Raw genomic sequence first — 22519 nt, forward strand, 5'->3', positions numbered from 1 at the left:
TGCCAGAGCTGTTCTGCTAGCACAGCACTCAGGAGCTGCTCTGCAGGCTGAAGGGATGGATTAGGAACAGGCAAGGGGCTTCCAGCTGATGTCCATGCAATGTACATGGACCAAACCTGACATACCCCTTTTCTGCTTTGCAGTGGGAATCCCAGGATTATGGCCCTGGAGTTCAAAGAGAAGTGAGTGTAAAAGAGGGAGAAAGGCAACCTAGGCACTGTCTGACAGTGTTTGGGGTCTATACACATGGCACATGAGCCAAATGTAGAGAAAGATGAGATTTTATTTTTTCCTGGGCTGGTGTAAAGGTGAGAGTGAAAATTTCTGGGCTGTCATTAAGGAAGGTAGCAACCACAGGGAACAGAAGCATTTTGTTTCTGGGGGGTGGCATGTCCCAGAACTTTCTAAATATGTCTATTTGCTATGTCTATTTGCTTTCACTGAGATCTGGGACAGTAAAATACAACAGATAAATAAACCTGACATAAATTACATATTCCTCGCAGACAGGTTTGAATTGATCTAAGTTGTTTTTTCTTTCCTTTAACTGGTTCTAAAAAATTTCCTAATATAGATAATTTATTGCAGAGTTTCACTGTTCACACCAGGAAGACATTTCACCCAGAACTCTCTTATCTTAGTTTAATTCTGTTACTTTGTTTACCTGTTATAATTTTGAAGAGTATTACCACGACTGATAAGTGTTCTCCAGGCTCAGAAATCCCAACTGACTCAGTTTCCCCCTATGCTTTCCAGATTATGCCTGACTCAGATGTTTTTGTACTCTCTCCCAGTCTGGTGTTACCTGCTCTCTTTCTAAGCAGTTCATGCAAACACTGAGCACCAAATAGAAGTGGGATAACCCTCTGCAGATGACAGCTAACTGTTGTTTTAGATCAACAGTGAGGCCTTCACTTCCCAAGCAGTCTTTAATCTGTCACAACTTCATCTAGAGTGTATTGCTTCAGTTTACTTGGAAGATCATAGGAGAGAGTATAAATTAATTAGTAAAGTCATAATATCTATATCCTATAAATTAAGCATATCTGTTTTCAGCTATATTTAGTAGAATATGTCCTTGGCATTGAAACCCACGTCTCATGTTATCTTCTTGCTGCAAACACAAACCTTGTTATTTTTCTAGTATGTTTCCAGAAATTAAATATGATCCAGCTACTCTATCCCTCTTGTTCACCAAAGATCAAGGCCAACTCTTCTCTGTTCCTGAAACATCTTCTGAAACATTGTCTGTCACCTTTGATGCCTCAGATAACCACTGAACCTAGTCTTCAAAAAGGAGGGGAAAACCCCTTGCCCTCTAGAGTTCAATTTTTAAAGCATTTTCCAGACTTTCAGTATGTCTTGCAGTAAGTTTTTCAGGGAAATGATCCCTGGCAAGGTTCTGAACCTTCCTTACCAGGCTGTGGCCAGTGATAACCAGACCGTACACCCCATTTGCTTGCTCATCAGGTATAATTATTTGCTTTTTCGAAGATTTTTCAAACTGAATGTTGATTTCATCACTGTCCAGAAAGGAGTCTGGCTTCATCTTTTTTCTTGCATTCCTTAAAAAAAAAAGAAACCAGGATAATAATGAAAATCCGAAAACCTTGCAAATATATACCTATGTTTTGTAAAATCAACTTTATGAAAACAAAAATCAATGCTTCCCTTTGATAGTTCAGTCCAATTTTTGCTGTATCCCTACAACAATATGCATTGTTTAGCTGCTGCTGTCTGCACAGATCATCCCCATCTCTGAAACTCTAACAAAGTGTTGCTAAACTTCTGCTGATTTTAAGTCAAACAAACCATCTGAGTGCCATGAAGGATGGTATCCCAAAAGACATCCAATTTTCTCTGCATGTTGTCTGGCAGCCATCTACTCCAGGAGAAAAAGACTGTGAACCTTTCCCATTTTCCACCTTTACCTAAGAACCTGTGTCTACAGAGGAGATGAGGAAGGAAGGTAAGTTCTCAGACACTGCCAAAAAAGTATCCAGACAAAAGAAATTCCTAGACAGAAGGAATGTGAATAAATGGCAAGAGCAGTACAGCAACAGCATAGCCCAAACCTGGAGCCAAAGCCTTTGTAGCTCAGGACCACTTGTTGGTCAATTTCAGCTGATACTCCCTATCTGATTCTGCTTTTAGAGTTATAAACCTTTATTTAATTTGAGCTCTTGGATCAAGAAACTTCAGCATTTACTCTCAGAGATTTCTACACTGTGTTTAGCTTCTGGATCTTCCAGGGAGGCAGCTCTCCCTTATCTAAAGGAGAGCTGAATGAACTGCAACAAGGAAAGCTGACAGGGAAAAAGAAGGTGGAATGATACAAAACACAAATAGTGCTAGTGCATGGCACTGAAACTGTTTTTCAGCCATTTACCTCAGCTCATTCAGTACGTCATCAGATGTGCTACCTTCGACAATGAAAACTTCTTCCATGTCATCATTCAGCAAGTTGCAGGAGTAACCAATATTCATTGCTGTCTCTAGGAAAGGCAAACCAGGAAGATAATCCATCTCAGCAGCCCCAAATTAACCCATTTCTGTGGCCTTTTTGTTCACATAACAAAAGTTATCTTTCTGACCCAAAAAAGATTGAAGCCTTTCAGAGTCAACAGTAAAAGAACCAGGGGAGTCACTTTGATGGATATAGCAGCAAATTTGACTTCACAAGACCACAGGAAAAAAATAACTCCACCAAAATGAAAAAGCTTAAAATACCCTTTGATAAACATATTTGGAGCAACAAAAAAAAAAAAAAAAATCATGCTGATTCAAATTTTTTTTTCAGGATTTTTAACTTGCCCTCTCCCTGCTTCCAGAAAAGCACCAAACCACAGCTCTGAAAAAGAATATGACATTTTGCCCATAAAATTCTGGAAAATATATTTTGGTATTTTATAGCAAAACTATTGCATTTGGAACATGACAAAATTAAGTGTTTCATTTCTCTCAAAAATTCTCTGCTCATGTCTTGGATGAAATTATTTGCAAATACTTTTGGCCTCCCTGAAACACCATTGTTTCAGTGAGAATGCTGTATCTCCGAAAGAATTCACTGGAGTCTATTTGCTGTTCTTTCCATCTCCAAAAGCCCATGTTTTCTCCATTTCTATTTGGGATGATAAGAGCCAGAAACAAGCTGAAATGCACCCAACGTCCACTTTAACATTAAAGTTTCTGGAAAGCAGGACAAGGTTTTTTTCCAGCTTCTTCATCACCTGAATGATCAAGTGGATGAAGGTGACACCTTTTCACAGCTTATGTCAGGGACTATGGGATGCTTACTGTCACCTCTCTGAAGGAAAAGGATGCTGCCTTCACTCTGCTTCCACTCTCATGACAGAAATTAAGGACAGGCACGAACTAGTCATCTGGTCTAATTCCAGTTAACTGAAATTTTGCATAGCTGGCAATGAAGCAAAGCCATGTAAGTTTGTCTTCTGTGCAGTTTTCAAAGAATGAGAACACAGGTCCTAGCAGAACCACCCCACCAGTGGAGGAGAAGAGAAGCAACCAAAGTTGTAGTGCCTTTACCTTGCTTATCTCCAGTGAGAACCCATATCTTGATGTTGGCTTTGGCAAGAGTCTCAATTGTCTGTGGGACCCCATCTTGTAGCTTGTCCTCTATGGCTGTGGCACCTAGCAGCTTAACAGAAATGGCAGGGAGCTGGTTAAGTCCTCCCACTGCTACCAAAGGAGGAAGGATTAAACCTAATTATTTAAGCTAACACAAATGAAATACCCAGAAATAAGGTTGTACTGATTGTCATTCTTCCTCAGCAAATTTACTGCACAGAGTACAGCCCTGATCCTGCAGATGTTCTAGGCTCTAATCTCCCCAGGCTCCGATGGATTATGCACGTGCATGAAATTATTTGCAAGAATGTTTGCAGAGCTACAGGCCTGTGTTGCTCCATGTGTTCCCTTCACAGCAGATAGAGCTTTAATAGAGGGACAAAGACACTCTGGATCCAAGAGTGTCCCCAAACCTCCTCTGGTGTGGAACTTGATCCCAGCTGTGCTGTACTGCAGATGTCACATGGCTGCTAAACATCTTCTCCAGCCCTTAACAGACCTGTGCCTACCCCTGGTCCACACTGTCACACAGCTACACCACACACTGCTCAGGACACAAACCTTCATTATTTTGAAGTTACTGCTTTTTTCTGCTGTTTGAAGATACTTGGTGCCTTTAACCTGTCGTCAAAGAGACATGGAGGTTTCACTGCTACCACTAACCTCCTGCTGCTTGGAGACTCAATTCAGAGGTTGGGAATTTAAGCCTGGGATCCCTTTCAGCACTCTGAGGTGTCCACCATAGATCAGCTATGAGCGTTATCAATGTAAGTAACAGCTCTGAAGGAACTTCTCTACAGAGTCCTCAAAACTCTACAATCCCTGTTTTACAGTAGTTCTGATCCAGCTAGAGAGACCATGGAAATTCCAAAGGCCAGCCTTTCCCTAGCTCACACTTGCTTCTTCCCTGAGCACTGCTGGCATTCTGGCATACAGCTAATGGAAGGAGCAAAGGTGTCTGCCAGGATTTCCGGGGTTTCAAGAAAGCACTGCCACGAGTACAAAAGCTAGACTGCTTCTCTTCAGATCACACACATGCTTTTCATTCATTATTCATGGCTCTAAAACACAGGCAAGTCCTCCAGGGCATTTAAAAACTGTAACAACACTTGGGGAGAGAAGAATGACCCAAAGATCACAGTTTAGCTCAATTTCAAGTTGACATAATGGATATCATGCATATCATCTACCCATCCTGCCCAGGGCTGGAAGAACAAAGGAGGCACTCTCATGGGCACTGGAAATTATTCACTGCCTGCCATTTCAAAGGCTGGAAAATAAAATAGATCAGCCATTTGCACATACAAAGGATAGCTATGAAATATTTGTGTCCACGTCATCTCCTGCAGGCTCTGGTATGTCACTTCATCACGAGAAAGCTACTCTGACACCCACGTGAGTTAAAATAAAACCATTCCCCTGAACTGGTGGCTGACACCCCAGTTGTGGGCTCCTGAAGGAGGTGCCAGTGAACACCCAGGGCTGCCGTGTTCTGACCTGCTCCTGTCACCCAGCCCACTGTTGCAGAGCTGTTTGCAGAGCAGTGTTTACCAAAGTAATTCTGAGCTGTTTATTGACAAACCACCACCCTCGCTGCCTCCCTCAGAGCCTGGCCCAGATTCCCTGAATTACCAACCATTAGGTCTTTTTCAATCTCCTCATACAGCTCTGACAGTTTGTCTTCCCGTCCCTCCAAGGCAGTGCTTGCTTCATGGTGACGCCTGATCCAACCCTGGAAGTAGTCTTCCTCCAAGCTCTTATAGGCCACCACGAGTGTCCTCAGGCCTTCCCCAGCAAACTCCTGCAAGACAGTGGTGAGACAGAGGATCCCAGGTCCAAGAAGAACAGTCTGGTCACCTGGGCTTACAAAGGATCTTCAGAAATCGGACTGGTAAAAGCATCTTGGTAAAGTTTGCAGAGGAAAGGTGAAAAAATGACACCTTAGGCCATAAATGTTGGGGTATTTTTAAATAGCAATTCAAGACCACTTTATCATTACCATCTGTTGTCCTTATGGAAAAAAAAAAAAACCAACAATCTCAAAAGGGCTTTTCTACTTTCTGGCTCTAAATCTTTACACTAACCAAGCATTTGTTTCTCAGGTTTGTATTTCTCAACAAGAGGTTCAAAACAGTGAGACCTAAATAAACACTGAACACAGCCTCAAATTTTGGACGTGGGTTCAACATTTTTAGGGTATGAATTCTGGATGAAATGTACTGCAGGAGCATAGCTAGTCATGGCATCTCAGCAAGCCCTTATAACTGTGATTTTGATGAACAGCATGGAGCTCAGTATTTGGTGAAACAGCAAAGATGCATTTGTGAAATGTATCTCTGGGAGGTTTCCCCCAGGCTTCATCAGAAAGGTCACGGGTCTTCTAAATGTCCTGCATTGGATTTGCCATCTTTGTCCATATTACAGAATCAGAAACAGGTCATCAGGTGCATCAGAAACAGGTGCATCAGAAACAGGTCACAGGTCTTCTAAATGTCCTGCACTGGATTTGCCATCTTTGTCCATATTACAGAATCATGGAATGATAGAATATCTTGGGTTGGCAGGGACCTTAAAGATAATCTCATTCCAATCCCACTGCCATGGGCAGGGACACTTTCCCAGAGAGCAGGTTGCTCAGAGCCCCATCCAACTCGACCTTGAATGCTTTCCAGGGATGAAGCATCCACAGCTTCTGTGGACAACCTGTTCCAGTGTCTCATCACCCTCACAATAAAGAAATTCTTCCTAATAAATCTAAATCTTCCATCTTTCAGTTTAAAGCCATTAACCCTTCTTTTATGACTACATGCCTTGTAAAAAGTGCCTCTCCAGCACTCTTGTAGCCCCTTCAGGTACTGCAAAGTGTTATAAGGTCTCCCTAGAGCCTTCTCTTCTCCAGGCTGAAAAAACCTAAATCTCCCAGCTACAGGAGATGTGCTCCAGCCCTCTGATCATCTTCATACTGATAAACTCACTCCAACAGGTCCATGTCCTTCCTATGCTGAGGATCCCAGAGCTGGACAGTGTTCCAGGAGAGGTCTCACAAGAGCAGAGCAGAAGGACAGAATCACCTCCCTCTATCTGCTCAGAGCAGTTCACACGGCACCAGGTTCTCATGCCTAGGCAACTAATTTGAGACCTAAAGCCTAGAAACTAATTTGTTTCTCTATTCCATAACTTAAAATTGGTGCTTAAGTGCTGTTTCTAAAATCTGGGGTTTTTTTCCTGAAGACAAAGTATGCTGGAGAAAAGGAAAACATCAAATGCAGAGATGTTGTTGAGAAGGAAACTCTTACATTCAGGTGTTCTGTGGTCTCCTCTTTGAGAGAGTTGCAGGATGGATGAAGCAGCTCATAAAGAATGGTGTCAGCCCCCTTGCAGTACAAAGTCAGGTCACCTTCTGGACTCCGCACTGTGAGGAAGAGGAGAAGAAATGCTACAAATCCCAGACTGAGTCTTTTGCAGTACAAAGCCCTTCCATCAAAATCAAGAACAGTTTCTACAGGTGTCTGAACTTCTCCAAGTTTTGGCAAACTCCCATGAATCAAGACAAGCTCTGCTTAGAAAAGAGAGTGCAGGTCTGAGCAGACTCTACGTTGTCTCTACAGGCAGAACTTCACTAAAAAGTGAAGAACAACTTGTTTTTAGGGAAGTAGTCCTACTTCTCCTATTTTCCTACCAGTAAACTGTAACTGCAATTACAATATTCCTGAAATATTAGAGAAAGTTGGAGTGTTAATAAAGGCTGCAAAAACTTTCTTGGATAATTTCTCCATTTTTTGTTTGGGAGAAATTGGAAATTTGTTTATTGGGAAAAAACTGTTTTCTCAGTTTGTTCTTACTTTCTCCTGTCCTACTTCCTCAAATTTCACTGAAAATTTAAAAGCTGATTAGAAGAAAGGCCTTTCCTGCATTGTAATGAGGGCAGCAAGATATATGAAAAATTAAGTGGCTTGCATCACTCTGGTCCAGATGCTGAGATTTATCCCACCGGTCTCCTTTAAGTATTTTTCTGGCACTGTTGCTGTGTAATTATAAAGTCAAAGCAGCCTATCTCAAATCTGCAGAAACAAATGTTATGCAGATCACATTGCAAAGGAGGTCTCCTAGAAAAATTCTGCATCATAGCAGAACGAGGGACAGCTCCAGAACCTAAAAAGTCAGGAAGGAAAGAAAGGAGCAAAGGAAACATACCAATCACAGACATTCGCTTGCGAACGTTGTTGAAATCAAGAATGGCCAGAAGTTTGTAGACTTTTGTTTCTCCCATTTCCACAACAGTGATGGTCTCTGGTGTGCGAGCCCGGAACACAAATCCAAAGTTTCTGGCAGCAGTGACTAGGGCTCCCTCATCAGGAGATTGTGCTTGATACACCAAGTTACCTGATATGCAAGAAAAAAAACGGAATGTTTTTGACTTATTTCTGAGCTAAAAAAAAAAAAACAAACCAGCATCTAAGATATAATATAGCAGCTATCCCTTTCCTTTTCGGTCTATCCACAGAGGTGCAGACTAAAAAGCACCTTATGTCCACACATCTCCATCATGTCCCACCAACCCATCCTCCACGACAGGGCAAGAGGCCCCCTAGATTCTTTTGGGGATTTTAATCACTTCTTTGGCATCTAACATCTCACGGACAGGACAAGTTCCTTGGGTTTAGCGCCTTCTAGTCAGATCTGCACGTATTTTTCTGATCAGTATTTTCACTTCATACCTGTCAATTAATTCTAGCCTTTAAAGCATGGCTTTCATCCTGTCATTCTGACCTAGTAGCTGTGGGAATACTGGGTGAGAGGAGCTAATGAATCTCCAGTGCATAGATACTCAATGTTCTTTCTTTCTGGGGCTAGGAGCAGAGTAGAGAGAGAGCAGGGCAAGCCTCTGCCACCTCAGGGCACCTGCAATTTCCGCACTCCAGAGATGTGGTGTTTGCAGTAGTGTCAGCTCCACCACAGGAACACACAGGGAGTGGAGGCCCTGGTCCTTTCTCTTCCTGTTTGCCATCTCCAAACACACTGATTTATGTGTAGCCATACACTACAGAAAATCACGAGGGAGCCAAAAGGACCAATAACAGCTTCTGTGGAGAGAAGACATGCTGTGGTGCGAGTGAACATAACCACTCGTTCCAGTGCCCTCAGCAGTCCTCACCTTCCTTCTTCTCCTCTGGCATCACCGTGTGGCAAAGGGAGAGCAGCCGGAAGAACCTGTGAGTCGGGACATCATTCAGCTTCACAGCTTCAACCAGGCTGCGGTCATAGAAGGCAAACTTCGGGTCGGCTAAAGGGTTGTAGGAGAAGTCAACCTTCTGTGTGTTCTGAAAAAAACATGGCTTGGTATTATTTGTTGAGCTCTCACAGGGCTGTACACCAATTCCTGCCCAGCACTGCCCCAGTCTCCTCCTCATGTTTACAAAGGGCCCCATCCTGCCTATGCCTGGCTGCTCATGGCAGAGATTTGTAGATTTAAGGAAATGGGAGGTCAGGAAAGGTATTTAATCATAGGACAGAACAGGCAACAGATGTGCCTTTCAGAGCAGCACTTAGGCCAAGAACCAGTTAGCTAAACTGCCTCTCTGAGCAGCAGCTAATGCTCCAACAGGAGCCCTGCCAGTGGATACCTACAGCAAAGAAGTGCCTGCCTTCAACACATGCCTGCTTGAAAGCATTGTGCTCATGATGTCAAAAGCTGCCTGTGATAGTGGAGTGCAGGAGCCCAGCTTAGAACAATTCAAAAGTCTGTCTTATTCACCATGTTCTCCCAAAGCCAGAAAAAAATTCTGATAGGGAAAAATACAGGACAGACAGGTGAAGTAAAGGTTAAACTCCACAGGCACCACCCATTTTGTCAAAAAACAAGCAGTCCCAGGCAAAGTGGAACACACTGGAGAAATGTCCAGAAGCTTAGCACATGATGTGTCATGGAGTAATGGACTGCCAAGCCTGCCTCGGACAATTCTGACTCCCACCCCATCCCTGATGAGCTCAGAGTTTCCAGGATGGGAATCATCCCTTTGACCTCTGCACGCTGACATTTAGCACTCAGCTCAAGAGCACAGACAGACCGACCCCTCCCACACTGCTCTGTGCAGCAAGGTCCAGGCACAGCAGCACTGTGGGCGTGTGGGCAGCAGGACTCTGCTCCAGAGAGTGTCACCAGCAGCAGGGTGGGGTGGACAGCTGGCAGGGGTCCAGTGTGTGTCACCAAGCAAGGCTGACAGAGAGAGGGCAGGCTGCAGGCACAGCGCTCAGCACAAACAGTCTGTTTCAGTGGGCAATTTAAGTTCTAAATGGATTGGAAATGAATCATCAGAATGAGGAGTGGGATTTTCATCATCATCTTGCTGTTTGTTATTTGGATTTCTGCATGCACTTTCAGACATTTTAGAAATGAAGATGTGTGCATTTGTGCCTGCAAGCAGAGGCTAAAGATAAATGTAAAAATGACACATTTTCACACTTTCTGAAGTCCAGACATCAGAGGAATTTAGCAGTGACCTCGCTGTTGGTGTGAACTGCACTCACTAATTCCTCACTAAAGCTTCAATTAGCTGATGAGGTTAATAAAATTCACCAATGTCCAAGTCTGCAACAAACATCAATAGTGAAGTGTTCAAGAGAAGCTGTGCATGCACCAGGATGTCAGGTGTAGCAGAGGGGACAGTGGGCTGTTCCCAATCTGGAGGTTAAACCCAGGCTTACTGGAAAGGAACTTAACTCTGGGAATTCTCTGACATCCAGAGATCACATGTGCTAAAACACATCTCTGTTTTAGCATCAAGAGCATCAACTCTTGCAGGGTCAAAAACATAACCTTTGCAGGGTTCTGTCCACTGATACTTATCCAAGTCCATTGAAAGCACAGATCCTGATAGCACTTGAGCACTCACCTCATTTATTTCTATCCTTTGCCCAGACATATCATACACATCACCTGCAAGCAAGAAAGATGAAATTATAGCCACAAACTGCAGGTAAGTGCAGTCTCTGAGCCACAAAATTGAGTAAAGTGTGTCTGAGTTAGAATCTATTTTAAAAGTTTCAGTACATTGACATGGGCACTGATGACTGATGATGCATAACAATCAGTTTCCATGTTGACATGACAAAATCTGGAGACTGATAGATGCTTGAAACACAAGGCAGTTACCATAAAGTGACTGGCTTTTGAGTAAAGAAGACTTGTCTTGAGCTGAACACAGAGAGAATAGGAGTTCTGGTGCTAGACAGGAAATTAAAGTGCTTCCAGGGAATGATTTCTCTTGTGCCTTCTCCTTCAAAATCCAGCTCCTGGACCCTACTATTTGCAGCAGTCCCTGGACACCCATACAGAAGGAATTTTCAAAGCTCATTTTTCCCACATCTAGGTAGCAAGGCTGCTCTGTTGATTCTCCCTGAATGGTTGATCTGGTCATAGGAATTGAAGACAAGTCACCTCCAAGAAACATTACTAGAACTTCTGCCTGGAGAAAAGTTTCACTAAGAAGGTCTGGACTGTCCCAAGGCCAGCCAGTCCGGCAGTTCAATGAAATAAGATCAAAATGCAATGAGTTACAGGAATGATTGACTCATGTTTGCACCAGCAACCTCAGCTATGACCAAAGCCAATTGTAGTGCTGGTGTGCCTTCATAAAGGCCCCAGGAGTGTAAAAGACACACAGTAAACACCTCTCCTGAGAATCCATGCATCAGCTCATTCCCTGGGAACCACAGCCAAGAGGCTTTTGTGCACCTCCTTCCCTTAAGCCTCCAGAGGAGAGCAGAACTAAATCATCGTTTCTGGCACTGCTTTCCAGAATGCCCCTGAGCAGCAGAGAAGTACTGTGCTAGGAAGAAGCTAAATATTTAGAAAACTACAGGCAATAGATTGTTTGCCTTCTTTGCATGTATTTCCCATTCATTTCTTGAATCCTTACCCTGAATCTATGTTAGTGGTGACATGCACTTCAGAAAAGTCAACTAAGGGCACTTGATAGGAGAGATTTCAAACTCCTCATTAGCAGTATTAATGTTAACAATGTTAACACAGTATTAATACTAACACTGTTTGAGATAAGGTGGTCTCCAAATATGCACAGATTCATAGGAAGAAATATCTTCTTTTATTAGGTCAGCTGATAGCACTGAGAAAAGATGCAAATTTTCTGGCACATCAGTGCATCAGCAGGTGTGACACAGGCAAAGCAAGCATCCATATACAAATAAGCAGTGACTAATTTCTCTGGAGCATCTAATGATGTTAATCAATTAGGCAGTTTATAAAGTGCTAGCACCTCTTGAGCAGTATGAAAAAAACTGCCTGGGGCCATAGCATGAACAAGCCTTTTAAATCAATAACTTCTAGGATCTAGCAGAGCTAACAACTCATGTCTCCTATTTTTTCTAACTTCCTGCAAACTCTTCTTTCTTCTGGTAGCTGAAGAATGTCAAGTGTAAAGACAAAGACCAGGTCATTGATTACTCCAACTACCTGAAAAGGATGAGGAAAATCACTGCTCATGACATGAGAAATTGCAGAGAGACACAGGGTGAGAAATTGACAAAATTTGCAGATGAGCCTTATGAGGCATGGTTGATTTCATAAGTGATTAGAAGGGAGTGAGTTATGTGAGTTATATTATATATATATATACACATATATATATGTACATATATGTATGTATATATGTATATATATATACATATGTACACACACACACATATATATACACATTTATAATGTGTATATATATATATACACACATATACATATACATGTTATATTTTGCAAGGTTAGCAATATCTGGCTAGCCATGCCAATAATACCATAAAAAGCTGTGATTACCTAACTAGTGATAAAAAAAAAAAAACCAAAACAAATTTGAGTACAGATGATGTAAATCTGGGACAAATGAGGTGAAACTAATAGTGTTGGGGCAGTAATGGGGCAGAAAAAGGGGGATAAAAGAGTGAGAAAAAAGAGGAAACAATTATTAATACATGGCAAATGATGCAATCAGGCTGTCCAGATACCCCGGATGGGTAGCCTTACACTTGATCACTGCAGTTCCTTACATGGCATTCTGCTCTGGACGTCAGATTTAGTCTCTGTGGATGAAGAGGCACAGTGAGGAAAACCCAGAGAGTAAGACATACCATAGGATTTGCCATTGATGGAGCACTTGTTGAAACACATGATGTTCTGAGTGAGAGTTCCTGTTTTGTCTGAGAAGATGTACTTGATCTGCCCCAGCTCTTCATTGAGTGTGGTGGTTCGGGCCTGAGCGGGCGTGTCATTTGCAGGGTAATACATTTTACGGTCCCAGTCGATGTAGAAACTGTTACCCAAGCGTATAATCTCCACACTGATGAAACAGAAACAGAAGGTGATGGAATGCTCTTAAGCTTAAGGGACAAGCTCTTCATCTTCAGCACCACCATTATCAATTGCAGTTAGAAGACAACTTTGAAGGTAATGACAGGTTGAACTCATCAGTCCATAGGTGGCCTGTGGTAAGGCCACTTGCTGAAGCAAGTCCCACTGAAATGATCTGCTAAGTTTACAGCAAACCCATTATAAAGCAGTACTTTATAAAAGTACTTGAAAAGTTTCAGCAGTTTTTGGGCTGAGAAGCGAGGCAGGAGCAGTGGGTTTCAGTTAGTGCCATTTCAGGAGGTTGTTTCCAGCCGAGCTGTGGGCTGAGCTGAGCCCAGTGGCACGGGATGAGCACAGCCATGTCTCCAACCACAGAGAGCTCCACACCAAGAGAGCCACGGTGACACTCAGTACAACCAAAAGAGCAGCATCAGCTTGCAGATGACATGAGTTTTCACTTTGCTGGGTGACATACTGGATAGGAATGGAATTCGTTCCTCATGTTTACCAACACAAGAGAGTCTCAGTAGCAAAGCTGACTGAAGATAGCTACAATGATAAACTGAACAGGGCTTTGCAGTCTCTACCCCTGCCCCAAGTTTTGAGAACATCACAGACACACTGCCTACCTCTTACTCCTATTTGTCTATCACCAATAACCAATGCACAGCTCTGCATTGTCTGGGAGGAGAGAACACTCTCAGCTGCTCATATAGCACCAAGCACTGGAACCTGGTTGCACCTACTCACCTGGCAATCCTCACACAGTCCTGAGGCCACCTCAAAGAACAGGCCATTCATTCACTGTTAGCAAAATGCTAATGGTGGCAGGCTTCCGGCCCTGCTCCTATAGCATCCTACACACCTACACCTCCCCTTTAGCTGCAAAATCATCCTTTCCTCTTCCAGGGCTCACTGCTGTCCCCAGTGCAACCCTGACAAAACCTTCTGAAGGCAGCAGAAACAGGAAAAGCGTCACTGTGGTTGTGTAGGAGCATCCATGATGGGGTTGTGCTGGGTTTTAAGGAAAATGCTGCTCCCAGTTAAGGCAAAAGCTAAATCTCTCCTAAGATCAAAAGTGAGAGGAGCTTCTGGCACATACCTGACGTAGAGTGAAATGGGTACCACTGTGTTTAGAATGATCACGTATGACCAGAACATGAGGAAGCCAGAGTAGGAGGCAGAATTGACGCCCTCTGCCCAGGGCAGATAGACCTGGAAGTAGTAGCCCTTATCATGCTCCCAGATACCATTGCCAATGGCTAGGATGAGACACATCAGTGCTAAAAATGCAAAGATCTGAAAAAAAAAAAAAAAACGAAAAACAAACCAAACAAATCAAAACCAAACAAAATGTATTGCGTTTTAGAAACAAGGAATTCATTATGCGCAGGTTAATCAGAAGACCTTAATGGGATAGGGTTGGATAGCCTGAATCATAGGAAAATGTGCCTAGGGATGAAGAGGGAAAAACTGCAAAATTATGATACTTTTACCTCAAGGACAAAGCTACACGGTACAGAGTCTGGTACTTGGAATTAAAAGTCCACAAACAGCTGGGGATTTAAATCCCAGGCAGACATCTCAACTAGGGTGGTCACAGCAGCCTGCTGTATGGCAAATCTCATTAGAGGAGAATTGAAATGAGGGTCCTCAAGCATCTGGCTGCACACTTGGGAATACAAACTGCCTGAAGGACTTTACCTGGCCATTTGCCAGATGTCTCACAGTCTTCCTCACAATATCTGAAATACTGCTAAGGATAATCCAGCAGCATACAATCTGGAATTTAGCACTGGATATTATTCTGATGGTTGGAGGAGAGTTAATTGCTTTCTCAAAGCTAATGGTTGCCTCGGCATTTGCCTTCACAATTTGATTACATTTCTTTTGAGCAAACAAAAAGCAATATCAACCAGTGATGCATATCCTTGGGCTTTAGAGAAGCCTTTTTCCTGAAGCCTAAAGTAACCAGGGCAACAGCAACTGGGAAGTGAATTTCAAATTGGGAAATCTTACTGAAAATTGGGGCTTGCTCAGGAACACTATTTAACGGACGCAAAAACATTACATAGATCATAAAGCATTTTTTGATTAAAAAAGACAAGACTGTAGCAATACATTTATTTGGAAAAGCAGACAGAACAGGAAGAAATAAATTTAACAGAAATTAATACAAACTGCAAGGAATTACAGAAGTGTGAATATCCAACAGTAATAAAGAATCAAGAAAAGAAAAAAATAAAGTCATAAACAGGTGTGTGAAAAGCAAATGTGTTAACAGACAGCCTTCCAAGACAAAGGAGAAAGGAAGAAGAAGGATTTATCTGCCCTACGGGAGATGAAAAAGGAAGATTATGTCCACTGACACAAAGCACTGTGTGGCTCTACCTGCTAATAAGCATTTTCAATGCAGCAAGTCCATTTCATTCAAAGATGGAAGCTTAGAGGATAGGTTTTAACCTTTAGCAAAGTTAGTTTTTAACAATGCTTTAAAAACTGGGAAGACCCACTATCTTGGAATCCTGCTAATATAATTACAGTATTTGTAAGGTAGAAATGGTGATGGTGGGGATATAAACTGCAGTTAACGTGTCATCCTTCCTGAACAAATGATGAGAAAATAATTCTTTTGGCACGGTCTTTTCCAAACATTTGACATAAAACAACCAATATAATAATAAAAACGTGAAGATATGGAGTCAACAGGCTGCACAAAAGAGCAATTAAAAATCATCTTTTGCAAAGATAATCATTAGGGAGGAAATATCAGTAAGTTGGACCATTATGTAAAGGCCACACAGCAACAATCCCATTAAAACAGTAATCAACCTTTTTAAAAAACAGTAATTGAGGGACAAACATAGAAACGTTGATGGTAAAGCTAATATTTGTACTGCTGAGTTAATCTGTGGGAGGAAGAAAGATACTTCTGCGGAGCAATATGAATCACTTGGTGAAAAGTTCATGCCTGATCAACTCAAGTTTTAATATCAAAAAAGCCACAAAAGGGAACTGCAGTGAGAAAAGGTGGCAGACTGAGTTTCAGGGGACACATTTATTTCACACATGAGCAGTAGCTTTTCTATTTAATTGTGCGAAGCCAAATAAATTGCTCAGCTTGTGAAATGGAGACAATATTGCTTGCTGGTAAGGAATGTGGTGCAGTGTTTTTAAACCTCTGTGAACCAGAAATTAAAACATACTTCAATCTGTGCTATTGTAATTATAAGGACTTAAGGGTATTTGAGAGGCATGACCCACCTCCCTGCCCCAGAGGTTAAAAATTATCCATTTGCAGAATATCACAGTCCCTGTAGGAATTTCAATGTGTGATTCAGCAATAGAAATATATGTGGGGCAAGACAGGAGCTGAACTTTCCCAAGGTGTCCCTGCCCATGGCTGGGGTGCTGGAACAAGATGATCTTTAAGGTCCCTTCCAACCCCAACCACTCTGACTCTATACCACAGCAGCTCTAGCCTACAGCTGCATTTGATTTATGCACATTTTGTTTTCTGCACACTGGGCATGTCAATGCTCTCACAACTCCATTCCTGTGCAACACTTGCACAAGGCTCACTAACATTCTGTTTGATCTGAAACAACGGGAAAGGACCAAGCCATTAAAAGCAGCCATTGAGATTAATTTCTGTGCACAGAAACAACTCTGTGCAGGGTGCTGCAATTGCAACCACAGCCCCGAAGAGAAGAACATGAAAAATCATTGCTTATGCAAGCTCATGGAGCTTTCCAGTATGAGCATCATCCCTCCCTGGTTCCTGCCCATGCACTGACTGCTGAAGATCCTCTTGGTAAGGGTTTTGTAAAGAGGAAATGACTTTTGACTTCAAGACAAACATTGACTGTTGGACTGTGAATTAAAACAGTTTCAGTTTCTTGATTGGTACTTTGAGTTCTGCTCTGGGGTTTGAAGCAGTCAGTTGTTTAAGAGATGAGTACGAGCGGTCTCTTTCTCTGAAAATTTGCTTCCCCTAGCCTGCTAAAAAGCAGCTTTTGGAGAAAAAAGCATTTCTGGAGCTGGCAAGTGCATCCCCAGTGGAGGAACATTAACTTCTCTCTCAGATCGATGAGAAACACCTCCAAATGCGACAAAACAGCTATGACTGCCATCTGGGAAGGTTTGCTTCTGATTAACCCTTGTTGGGGCAGACCAGGGCAACATTTAACAGGCACTCCCTTGGCGAACCTGCTTAAACACTGCTTTGTGCCCGGAAGTTCGATGGGCAAACAAACACAAAATAACCTTGCCAGTGTTAGCGTGGAGTAAGCTTCACTACACTTAAATTACCTATTTATAGCCAGACGTGGCTGCTTTGTATTCTCCAACTCAAGAGCACAATATACTGCCTGTTTTTATGACCACACTCCGTAACCTTCGACCACCCAGTGAGCTGGAAAAACCCAGTGCCCACATCCCCTTAGGTGTGCAAAGAGTCTGGTGTTTAATGTATGACAGAGCTTTACTTAGACACCAAAATTTTAGGTTTCTTAAAAATGTGTAAAGGAGACAAACACACCCTTGGCTCCTCTAGCGCCCGAGAACTCAGGCAGAGGCTGATGCAATCGGCTGCAACTTGCTCAGTTTTTTTTAAAACAGAGCCAGGAGGTAAATTCATCTCATTTGTTTTTATAAAGAGAGGCCAAACAGATTGAAAGTCCTGGGTGGGACCCTTGGCTTGTGAAAGGAGATTCAGCAAATCTTAATTGAACATTAAATTCTAGATTCTCAGTTCAGTTTTCCTCTGCTCTGTTTCTGTGCCCTGTGGATCCCTCCACAGCCCATTCTCCTCTCCAGAACCTATCAGAACACCTAACAAAATGTGAAATTCTTCAAATGCTTGAAAAATTTTGAGTGTAAGAGGCCCAAACTTTGTTTGGTTTTGCTATCCACTTAAGGGGAGAAAGGGAAGAAAAACACTGAGGGAGACAAGCTGATGATAACTAAGCTTGATAAACCAAGATTTTCCTGTGGTAGAGATTGGTGCAAGATTATTAAAATTAAGGGCATGTCCTTACTGCACACTGAGAGCAAGGCCTCAAGAAGAATTGAAGTTAACCCTGGAGTGGCTCTCTGTGCTGTGGCACTGCTGGGCATCTCTAGGCTCACCTAAAGGACTTTTGGGATCCAAAGAAAAAAACCAGGAATACAGAGGCTGAGATGAAATGTGGAGGCTGGAGGGTGGTGTCACCCTGGAGATGTTTGTGATCTAAGCTCCTGTGTTGAGGAGGCATGAAGCCAGAGAGGGCAGGGAGAGCTCAGCACAGCCTTGCTGTAATGCACAGACTTCTGCTGGATGCCTCTTCCAGGGCTTGTTCCAGTGCCTGGGAATGGGTCCTGTCCCAGCTGGCTGCTAGGGTGATCTGGAGAGCAAGGGTAGTAGGGAAGAAGCAGGAACAGTGAGCACTGACCACCAGACCTTCCCAGTGTCATAAACTGAAGGTGGTGCAACATGCATAGGAAAGCATGACAAATTTGCACTCAAGGGGAAATAAAATCTGAAGTGAAAGCCCTTTTCTTCAAGCAACATTGATTAAAATAGTGTCAGAGTGTATGTCTTCCTTCCCTGAGTGGCTTTGAACTCAAGCAGTAAAATCTTGAGAAAGTCTGTGAAAGAAGACTATCACTATTTCTGCCTGGAAGTATTTGCCATTTGTTAAAACCACTGATGAGCTTAACCCTCAAATTCAATCTGTTTTCCAGTCTGAGAACAGTGCCTGCTATGTAAGATTAGTGTTCTCAAATTTCCCTGCTGCTTAAAACACCAGCTTCTGAGCATTAATGAGACCATGTCTAATAATTTACCCTAACGTGTTAAGTCAGGGGCTGGCATCATGTAAATTAGCAAACTCAATTACCAAGTCCTATGCAGATATCACCAGAGATGCCAAGAAATCAGGAGGAAGAGAGAGAACTGCTAATGTTTATTTAAATAGAAAATGACAAAATTACTAGAAGGAAAAAAGGGCTTTGTAGGCTTCAAAATATTTCTCATGCAAAAATGCAGGGGGGAAAAGGGAGAGCAGAGTAAATGACAAGTTCAGAAGGAAAGTCCTTAATTCTGTCAATGTAATGGCCTTGCTTTGCAAGATGGGCTGGCAGAGGCACTGCAGAGCTCCGGCTGCTAATAAATTATGATGTACTTTTTCTTTTTATCATTAGTCACTTCTGATATTCCCCCATTTGTGTGGACAGAGAGGTGGAGCATCTGGAAATGATGAACACATCTGAAGAAAGGAAGACATTAATCAGACTTACCACCAGCACAAGGACATTCATGAGCCGATCGATGCTTGTTCGCTTAAAAGTTGTTTTTCCGCTGTTCTGCATCAGTTTCGTGTCTGGCCCTGGAGATGAAGCACACTTGTTAATTTTAGTAATAAAGCTTAGCTGTTCTAAAGCTGATTCCCTCTGAGGCCCCACTGTGCTTTTCAGCATAAATAACCATCACAGCTCTCATGAAGTCAGGTACACACAGTTTAAGAATGCTAGTGGGAAACTTGGGCAGAAACAGTTTAAGTCATTTCGTCTGAGATTATATGGAGAGAGTCACATAAAACCACTAAATCTGGACTTTGACTCAACTCTTTTCTTTTAACATTCAACCCTTCTTTTCATGTTTAATCACTTTTCCCAGCATATTTGGTATTGATATGTTATTGGTGACATATTATGCATTTTTTCACATGTCTAGAGTACAGAAACAATACAAGGACTAGGCTCATGAAAAGTATCTATCTAATCAATAATATTATTGATGACCCTGATATTCCAATGTGGATGAAAATCACATAGAAATGATACAGAGTGTTTATTTCAATACACTTGAGAGAATTCTTAACCAAATTTAATTGTTACAGTCTTTCTTGGTCATCGATCAAAACTCCCCTCATGTACTTTGTTGAGCGATTTCTGAAACAAGAAAGTTTTTTCTTGTTGTACCTGGTAGAAACATAAATACTTGCTTCCTTTGTGCATGCTGGGTGTGATGTATCCCCACCCTAGCGCTGCTGGGCTCTGCAATCAGCACGTCAGTTTTTTACCTACCAGCATAAATAACGAGCCCAAAGCACCACTCTGTGTTCCTGATAGTACAGCCCCTCAGCAACATCTTCTCATTGTCCAGGGCATATTTCTCTCCCCGAAGAGTAAGAGTTCCTGTGAATTTATCCAGTTTGTTGTTTGGTGCCTCACATCTGATTTCTCCTGTAAAAAGAATGTAAAAGCAAAAATGGAAATCTAGGTCCAGAAAGGTGTCATCAATACTGCATTCCCAGCTGCTCCCCAGACAATATTTCACACTCTAGTTACAGCTGACTCCTAACCCTGTCATTCCCATTCTATATCTTACATTTACTGATGTTCTGAGATGTTGCTTCTTCCCCATATTCATCTCATAATTGAAGGGACCACAGTGAACCTGCATTTATCCAATTCTTTGAACACAGCAATTTTTTATTGGTAGAGCACAAAACAAAGTTTCCACAGCTTCTATATGGGTGGAGAAGAAATGTTGAACCAGCAACATACTTTCAATCCATTCACAGCAAGTTCATAGTGGTAGGATGTCACTGAATAACTTTAGTTAAAAGTGCTGACATCACCTTTTTTCCTACTTCATTTTCCCTCAACTGCAGGAGCCCAAGCGAATAGAATCATAGCCTAAAGGCTGCAGAAGAGTAATTAACTGTGGTGTCTTTGTTCACTGATTTTTAATTTCATGTGTTTTATAACTCAAGTCCCAGGAGTGCATTAAAAGATACCACTACCTTCTTTGACCACTGAGCAGACACTGTAAGTGATTGAAGTGTCTATTTCCACGCTTTATATTTATTTCTTGTAATAAAATGTGTTCAGATACCTCAGTATAAAAATGACTATTTAAATCAATCGCTGCACCTGACATTTAAAGATTCAAAGCAGGGCCCTGTGGATGTATTGAGAACTGGAAAATACAAATATGCCTTACTGAAAGGCAATCTAAGAGTTCAGTCTGTTCACTTAATCAGCAGTTATTTTCATCACAGGCTATAAATACCTACTAAAATACTAGCATTTGCAGAGAGTACAGTTCTTCTAGCTGCTCCCAAATTTACACACCAGGCTCAAGAGACTGGAAACAAAATCCAGAGGAGTCCAGAAGAAAAGTACAGCTTTAAGTGTCATGACTGTCTTCACCACTACAGATTTAAAATCAAACATTGTGCAAATGATCAAAAAAGCAGCTCTAATCTAGGGCAGACTAACCATCACACATGAAAGATTGAATAATTAGGAAATTCAACGACACATATGGCATGAGAATTCATACTAACAAATGTGCTGCTCTTCTACTTTATCATCTGGTTAGCCCAGCAAGGACCAGATCTGTGCCCCATCGTTTCTGAAAGTCTCTAGTGATCAGGCCCGTCTCACTGCCACCCTCACAAACACCTTGAAAAGCACAAATGAAACAGGGTCTTTGCACTGGAACCTCGAACAGCACAATGCAAAGCAAACCCAGGGCATGGTCTCCCACCAAGAACACCGTGCCTGCTGTGGGACAATGCTCCTGTGAGCACCTTGAGTGTCCCCATCTGCTTTCCCATGAGCAGGTGGGTCTGGGCTTCTGGCATGCTGATTTTGAGATCAGAAGGGATTAATCTAAATGAGACTGACCACCAAAGAGTGAGAAGCTCTAAAGGTGCCCCCAGGGCATCTGCACTGAGCCCAGCAGCTCTGCAAGTGAAGGCACCACAGCCAGGCACCATGCCTCCTGTCCCCCTCACCCAGTAACAGCAATAAGAGATCTGGGAAGCATTTCAGCTGAAAGAGTTAAATAGTGCCAAGTCAACTGTGGTAAGTAGAGGGTAACTGAAAAGTATTGTTGCCTTTCTGGTCTCCCAGTTGCCCAAATCGAACAAAGAAATTCAGTGTTTTGCAAGCATCCTCCTTATCTGAATCATCAAACAAACATCATAACTCACATTAAGCATTCCACTGAGTGCCTGTATTAGCTGCACAACCCTGTCCTCTCTTCCTGTCTTAAAAAGTAATTAGATAAAGAGTTACATAAATATTTAAATATTTCTACTGAGGTTTGCTGAGGGAAATGCAAGGCTGGGTCTGATTCCAGGCACTCTTCCCAGTACACTGTCAAATATAAATCATCCTGGGAAACATTTTATTCATTTCAAGTATTGTGAAGAGGCCACTTTTATTTACAACATAAGTAAAATAGAGATTTAGAGAATAAATAAATATCCAATAAGAAAATTCTGCATTTTGCAAATTTTTTTAAATGTTTTTTTAATTAAGCACTTCCAAGAACACTGTGCCCTTAGATAACCATCAAGCTAAGCATGCTTGAAAGATTATCTAAGATTAAGATTTTGCTTACAAATTGATAGACACTTCAGCCTGCTCAGGAAAATAATTAAGGCTTGCCACTCCAATTATTAACATTAAGCATCTAACTGTACACATAAAAACATATTTCTCAAGACCTAGAACACCCAGAACCTCAGCCATAATTTCAAAGAAATCCTCATGTACTGAGCTGACACTTGGCAA

General features: G+C 42.1%; 1 protein-coding gene across 1 annotated transcript in view; it reads right to left on the reverse strand.

Annotated features, from left to right (window-relative positions):
• LOC128941563 (phospholipid-transporting ATPase ID-like) overlaps positions 1 to 22519 on the reverse strand; it is a 63848-nt gene that overhangs the window by 11723 nt on the left and 29606 nt on the right. Inside the window, exons 9-20 of the mRNA XM_054283398.1 lie at positions 20015 to 20173; positions 19226 to 19314; positions 14049 to 14245; positions 12727 to 12935; positions 10482 to 10525; positions 8744 to 8909; positions 7783 to 7971; positions 6885 to 7000; positions 5225 to 5389; positions 3547 to 3658; positions 2390 to 2495; positions 1418 to 1565 (exon numbers count right to left, since the gene is read on the reverse strand). Coding sequence (XP_054139373.1) covers positions 1418 to 1565; positions 2390 to 2495; positions 3547 to 3658; positions 5225 to 5389; positions 6885 to 7000; positions 7783 to 7971; positions 8744 to 8909; positions 10482 to 10525; positions 12727 to 12935; positions 14049 to 14245; positions 19226 to 19314; positions 20015 to 20173 — 1700 coding nt within the window. The remainder of the gene's footprint in view (positions 1 to 1417; positions 1566 to 2389; positions 2496 to 3546; positions 3659 to 5224; positions 5390 to 6884; positions 7001 to 7782; positions 7972 to 8743; positions 8910 to 10481; positions 10526 to 12726; positions 12936 to 14048; positions 14246 to 19225; positions 19315 to 20014; positions 20174 to 22519) is intronic.

The sequence above is a fragment of the Melozone crissalis genome, unplaced genomic scaffold, assembly GCF_028551555.1.
Source record: "Melozone crissalis strain CALT ecotype California unplaced genomic scaffold, PUWL_Pcris_2 ptg000036l_1, whole genome shotgun sequence".
Taxonomy (NCBI): Eukaryota; Metazoa; Chordata; class Aves; order Passeriformes; family Passerellidae; genus Melozone; species Melozone crissalis.